We start from the raw sequence: 6,832 nt of genomic DNA, 5'->3' as shown, positions 1-6,832 counted from the left end.
AAGGAACAGAAGGCAGTAATAATCAGGAACCATCTGAAGAAATAATGGGCCACCAGAAGGGAAAAGGAAGAATGCTTGTGACAAGTAAAGTTGTACAATGAAAAAGCAGTTCTTCAAGACATCCCTATTTGCCATTCCCATATTTAGAGATTATGGCAAAAGGAGATTAATGTAAACATCATGTCCAAACTTCTGCAGAACAATAATCACTTACTTAACAGTGCACATCTTTTTAAACAGATGTATAGTTCTGCTTGGATTGCATTTCCCCATTAAAAAATGGCACAACTCTTCACTTGTAGACCACAGCCAGGGCCCAAGCGGGTGGCTTGCTGCTATGCTCATTTCAGTGTGGGACCTGGGTGCAAAAAGCCACCTTCCCCAAGTCTCTCATCTCAGCCACACCCAGACACCCACTATTTCCTAGAGAAAGCGCCTCTGCTTGGGACTCCAATAGACAGCACTGCAAGTCTGGCGCCGGGCACCCACCCCACAGCCGTGCTTCGAGGCTCCCCGCTTCGAGCCAGGGCGGAGGGGCACCAGCCAGGCCTCCTTTCTGCCCGCCTCACACCGGCGGCCCGCAGGAAAACAAAGGAGGGGTGTGCAGCTCCCGCGTTAGCAAGGAAGTCGCTACGCCCGGGCAGCGAGGACTTCAAGATCCACCCTCAAGCCGGGCACGGCAACAGCCTCCCCCTCTCCCCTCCAAACATCCTCCCACCAAGATGGCGGCTGAAGGGGGCTCTGTGAGAGGCGTCTCTATGGATGGTGCCATTTGCCGCGGGGAGGGGGGGGGCAGCATAACAACAACCACTCCCACCACCACCCCCGCGCGACCCCCGGCGATGGCTACTTGGTACAGCCCACCCGCCCCTCCTCGCCGCCGCCGGCCTCTCCGCGCATGCGCAGCCGCAGCACGACCTTCCCCGCGGGGCTGCGCGCCTGCGCGCCGGGCTGCGCGTCACTGGTGCGCGCCGGAAGTGGTCGTGAAGGTCTTGCCGCCGCTTCCGTCTCCGTCTCGCGGGAGGTGGTTGTCGGCGGGGGAGTGAGGAGAAGTGAAGCGCGGGAGCCGTCGCCATGACCTCGGCTTTGGAGAATTACATCAACCGTATCCTTCCGTCGGGCGGAAACGTTCCGGGGCAGCCTTCGGGGCCGGGGGAATGGGCCTTCGCTCTGCTTGGCGCCCCGGGGGCGTGAGGGGAGGCCGGGTGCGGCGGGCCCGGCAGGTCGGTGCCGCTGAAAGCTGGGCGGCTGCAGCATGGCGCGGGGTTGGGTGCTGCGGGCATCGGGTACCTGCGGGCCCGGCAAGGTGTGAGCTGCCAGGAGATGCCCAGCCCTAGGCCGGCTGCTGAAGGGCCTGTGAAAGCATGTCGGCCAGGGCCTCTGGCCTCCTACATCCCGCTCCCGCGGCTGGTTGTCTTGCCTGGGGCCTTCCTGCTTGGCAAATTCGGTTTATCTTTACATAAGGCTGGCTTACAGAAGTCCCCTGTAGCCACCAGTGCTGTAAACCTGATTTTTGCTTGGATCTGTGATGAGATTCACAATGGGCCTGGCCCCTTAAATGGCTCTTAACATGTGTTTAGTTATCAGCTTTACATCATTTGCTCAAAAGCTGTGAGTTTCTGTTTGTGGAACCCTTTTCTTTTTAGTTTTTTGTACCCATAATAACCTATGGGCATTTTTAATTTTATTTCCAAACAGTAAGATACTAACCCAAAACCATTCAGAATGATGTATGTATGATCATCAAATCAGGATAGTCAGACCTTCAGAGTGAGGGGGTGTAGGATCCCAAACTCAGGATCCCTGCTGCTAAGCTGTTTTTAAAGAATTAGCTTGAAGTGCTTCTAAAACTGTTTATGCTGTTTCAATTTTGGGGTAGTGCGGTTAGTAATGGGAAGAGAAATGAACTCAAATCTTTAGTCTGCTTTCAGTGGTGTTCATGTTTGTGTATGACTCCCCACAATTGGGTGAAGTGAAACTTTAAAACAGATTGTCATAAAAATACTGTGTTGTTAAATGTTACTATGAACTATGCGTTTTTTAAAAAAAGAAATGGTGGTAGACTTTTCTGGCTCTTAATGACTCCTAAAACTTACGTTACATATGGATGTTTCATAAAATGTTAATGGTTCTATTTCAGATATCTGTAAACATTTCCTTAATGAACTATCAGGTACTGTTGCAGTAATTACTTCTGATGGAAGAATGATTGTGGTGAGACTTGTATTTTTTAAAATTTTATTTTCTCCCCTAAATATTCCCCCAAATTCCATCATGGCAGTGAAGAACTACGCTAGGATATTATCACTTATATGTTCATGTCTAAGAATGGTTTCAGTGGTTTTGACCACAAGAATCTTAATTTTTCTGTTCATTGATTAATTAATTATTTCTTTGTTTTCTGGAAACTTCTGTATGAGGAAGACTAAAATAGCATAGAAATAGTAAAATTAGTTGTCTAGAGGGCCATCGTTGGTAAAAGGGAAACTTTACTTCTTTTAATGCTAAAGATTACTGTAGATTTTAGCATGAACGCTCAGTAGTAAATATAAATACTTTTCTTAAATTGATTATTGCTTTTAGAGTTTCATTCTCCAGCTGTTTGTGTTTAATCCTGACAATAAAACCTAAAGAGACATCTGTTGTCTAGTACCTTAGTATTGCCACCTTGTTTAAGATATCCTTCATAGCAAAGATCATAAATTTAAAACATTATTGGAGTGCTTTATTTTTGTGTGTTTTTTCAGGGAACCCTCAAAGGTTTTGATCAAACCATTAACTTGATTTTGGATGAAAGCCACGAACGAGTGTTCAGTTCTTCACAAGGAGTTGAGCAAGTAGTGCTGGGATTATACATTGTAAGAGGTGATAACGTGTAAGTATAGCATATTCTTGCTTAAATCAAATTAATAAAAATTTATTGTTCGTGTATATATATGTAATGCATCTGTATACATCTTGATGGCCCCAGACATCTCATATCTTTGTGGGTAGCACTGATAGTACTGTCAAAGCTGAGGTGTATTAAATATAAATAGCAAATATCTATGTTTCTGTTACAGAAGTGATTGCATGTTAAGATTTACTGAGCTGTAAATTAACCAGCTCATGTACTGATAGCGACCTAGGAACGGTCAGTATAAAGCTCAGCATTTTCCTTTGCTGAGTCTAGAGGCATCGTAGATGTTCTTTATGTGAGTCTGTGAAAGGCAGGATCCATCGATGGAGGAAAAGGTAGAAGAATGAACAAAAGATGAGACAAAACTTGTGTGCAAAAAGTCAGCAATTTGTTATATCAGGTTGACTTCTAACAGGATTTTTTTTAGATGAGATTTTCACAGAGAACACTTCATACTGTAAAACCCATGAAGATTCTGTCTTGACAGTGTAACAGCTGTTGAAGCTGATGTAGTGACAGGTTGAATGAATGAGTTGATAATTGATGAAAAATGCCCTGACAAAATAAGAGTAAAAACTCATTAAATACAGAGAAAGGTAGCTCATGTACCAAACAGTCGTGAGAGTTATAAGAGAAGTGGAAAGAAGGCTGCTAAGTAAGTGGGCCTGCTAGAAAGATCACTTTTGCAGCAGCATTCTGAAACTGATGACAAAAAAATGAGATTACTTTTTATCACAACCGGAAAAAGAGCATGTTGCAGTGACCAACATGTGAGCCTGGATAGGAATTTTAATCTAATTCTACCAAATATTTCTGTACAAAGAAATGTCAAGACTTAGATTTTTATCTAGGTGTGTTTATGTAATATCATTGAGGAAATGAATCATTTTGGAAGGCTTTCATCACTTTTGACTTAAGCTTTTAAGCGAAAATAAATTAATTGATAAATGGACAAAGGTAAGACTAAGCATGCTACTCTACCAGTAACTTTTCATTCAAATAGTACAAATCTGTCTGAAAGGCAAATAATTTACTACTACACTTTTTCACCATGCCAGGCTGCCTCATTACTCAAATACACTCAAAACGTTCTTTTATTGAAATTATTCTATTTTTTGTAACCTAACTCAGAAATGTATTCGTTAGAAGGAATAATTGTGTATTAATGCAACTCTTAATATACTGAAATTCAGCATCCTTATAGGAAGAAGATCAACGAAAGAACAGCTAAGTAACAGTAACTTCAAGATAGGGGACTCTCAGAAAATTGAGAAGCTCTTGAAAAATAAAATAAAAGATGAAGTCATGGGATAAAATGCTTCCAGACGCGCCATTGTGCATTGCTAGAAGCTTGCAGTGAATATGCAGCATCAATCAGAAAAACTCAGTATGGTTCAAAAGCAAATAAAGGTTGTTAGGAGGAAAAAGACAACTTCTGTTTTAGAAGTGTGTGGTGGATTATGAAAACCAGAAAAGATATTAGTGCTAGAAAGTTATGTGTAAAACTGTAATAAAAGTGGTGAAGAAAAGCTGGTTAAAACCCCCAAACCTCTTAAATACATGTGTGTTTGTTTTGCTGTGTGAGAAGCAGAAAGCCTATCAAAGAGACATCAGGAGTGGCAGATATTGTTTGTTCCTTTTACATCTAGGAGAATGAGATCTCTGATAAAAAGCTGTATTTCTTGATGTGAACTGAAGAGAAACTTATGCTTTGATATCATAGGCAATCTTTAATCTAAGGAAGTGTTTTAAATTGAAGTGTCACTTTGAAAAAAGCTAACAAATGAAATAGTAATAAGCATCCAGGATCAAGTTTTTTTCATGCGAGAATTCTGAAGGGACTCAAATTTCAAATGGGGTTTTATGCTGGTGAATACTTGAATGTTCACTTGGCAGAAGCAGTTTACATTTGTGTTGTCTGAGCTCCTGACGTAGTGAGGATGTAGACAGTGATAGAACTAAGCAAGCTACTCAGCTGACCAGATTTCTGTGTCAGGGCAAGCTAAGTTCCTCTTTAGTTTCCACTGACTGTCATTGGAACCTAGACACCTGTATTGGGATGTCTTACTCTTAAGCTCAGTGTCACCCTCGTCCCTGGCTGGTTTGTTTTTTTTTTTTTTTTTTTGTAAATAGCAATTCGCTGTGAAGAAACAATATTAGGAAGAAAGCTAAACCAGCAGACATCGTCATGTCATTGCATAAACACCTAGTATGCTACTACCTTTAGAGGGGTGCAGTATGAAAATGCATGAAGACAGCAAGTGAGAATAAGTAGAGGTATGAAATGTTTTCTGTTAAGGAAAGGCTGAATAGGCAAGGGCTCTTCAGTTTGGAAAAGCATGACTATAGTGGTTATTGGTTGCTGTGAAATCAGGAGGAGTAGAAGGAGATGGGAAGATAATTACTTCATTTAAATTCCTCTAGTTTTTTCTGTTACTGAAAATGGAAGATACTCTGACAATGAGTTATATATAAAGGTATTTCATTGCACACTGTAAAAAATAATTGTGTAACTCACTACAGCAGGATTGTTGCAAACGCAAAAACCAGAAATGTATTCAGAAAGGTATTGAGTGGATTAATATAGCATAGTTTCCGGTGGCTGTTAATTAATTTTGTGGATACAGCCACTAGCTGGCAAGTCTCTGAAGTGGTAAACAGAAGGGTATGCCTGAAGGATTAGATTCTTTGCTCTTATGTTCCCATCCTGAGCTAGTATGACTTCTGTTACCTTCATCTTCTTTTCTCTTTAAAGAAGTTCTACTGGTAACACTAGTGTTTTAGTCCAGGTTAAGTCTTAACATAGCGTAGGTGATGGATAAAGTAGTAATATTTTATTAGGGAGATTGCAGGAAGTCGTCTTGCTTATCTGATGCCGTATGGACTTAAAAATTGCCGTGGTTAGATGTTACTCTTGAAAAGCTCTTCTCTCTAAAAGGTTTCCAGCTCTTGTTTCAGAGGCTAACTTACTGCCTAAAACAGACCAGTAGTATTTGGTTCTTATAACCTATACTTAAAAAAAACCCACCAAACTTCCTTTATACTCTACCTATAGCTATCAAAATTTGAAGGTCAAAGGACAAGAGCTCTACAACTTAAAAAAAAAGTTCACTAGTTAATTTTGTGGTTTTCTAGATTTGTACCAAGGTATTTCAACAACTGATAACCTGTTTTTTATTGCAGTGCTGTCATTGGTGAAATTGATGAAGAGACAGATTCAGCTCTTGACTTGGGGAACATTCGAGCAGAACCTTTAAACTCAGTTGTGCATTGAAAAGATGAAAATGCACAGGGACTTTGTAAATCTTTGGTTGTACAGACCTATTTAACAATGTGGACAATTTTTACAAATTGTGTTTAATTTGTTTAGTCACCAGTTTTTTATTATGAATATGTTGTAGTTTTGCATGTAAATTAAAGTTTCTACATTTTACTAAAGACGCTTTCACTGAATTTCCTTTGGGTTTCATGCTGCATAATTCCACTGTAAATTATGTACTGGTAATTGCAAGCAAGATCAGTGATAGTCCTGATATTGTGTATGTATACCTTGTTCTTAAAAATAAGATCTCTTTCCTAAAGATAAACCAAGGCTTTTTATGTTAACTCAGGATTATTTGGAGGTAGATTGCGTAACAGTCAATTTAACCATCTCTAAATGTAATTCTGGCTGTAAGTAGAAAACTGTTTTTTGTGGGGGTTTTTTGTGTAGTGTAGAAAGCAAGAATGTTAAAAGCTTTCACAGTCAAATTAATGACTTATGCATGTAATAGGGTTTTTTTTTGTTTTTTATCAAACATTGTTCTCTAAGTCCCCAAGACTACACTGGAGGTGCAGGAGTTCTTAGTGCCTTAATGCTTGTAAACAAATTAAATTGGAGAAAGACAGACTTTTGAGCAGGAACACAGAACCTAAACCAAATATACACATTTA

At 40.5% G+C, this 6,832-nt stretch overlaps 1 protein-coding gene across 1 annotated transcript; it reads left to right on the top strand.

Moving 5' to 3' along the window:
* The first annotated feature begins 924 nt into the window (after nt 1-924).
* On the top strand, nt 925-6,337 carry LSM8 (LSM8 homolog, U6 small nuclear RNA associated). Its single transcript, XM_074601477.1, has 4 exons — nt 925-1,105; nt 2,174-2,214; nt 2,748-2,875; nt 6,083-6,337. Exons 1-4 carry the CDS (start codon nt 1,075-1,077, stop codon nt 6,171-6,173), a joined length of 291 nt encoding a protein of 96 aa, XP_074457578.1. The 5' UTR covers nt 925-1,074; the 3' UTR covers nt 6,174-6,337.
* Nucleotides 6,338-6,832: the final 495 nt, after the last annotated feature.

The sequence above is a fragment of the Larus michahellis genome, chromosome 1, assembly GCF_964199755.1.
Source record: "Larus michahellis chromosome 1, bLarMic1.1, whole genome shotgun sequence".
Taxonomy (NCBI): domain Eukaryota; kingdom Metazoa; phylum Chordata; class Aves; order Charadriiformes; family Laridae; genus Larus; species Larus michahellis.
The sequence above is the reverse complement of the archived record's forward strand: the minus strand, read 5'-3'. Positions and strand labels throughout refer to the sequence as shown.

Excerpts from the sequence above, each read along its gene's own strand:
- LSM8 (XM_074601477.1), top strand. The coding sequence starts at position 1,075 with ATGACCTCGGCTTTGGAGAATTACATCAACC. Across the intron at positions 1,106-2,173 it reads TTTGGAGAATTACATCAACC|GTACTGTTGCAGTAATTACT; the intron begins GTATCCTTCCGT and ends ATGAACTATCAG. Across the intron at positions 2,215-2,747 it reads CTGATGGAAGAATGATTGTG|GGAACCCTCAAAGGTTTTGA; the intron begins GTGAGACTTGTA and ends GTGTTTTTTCAG.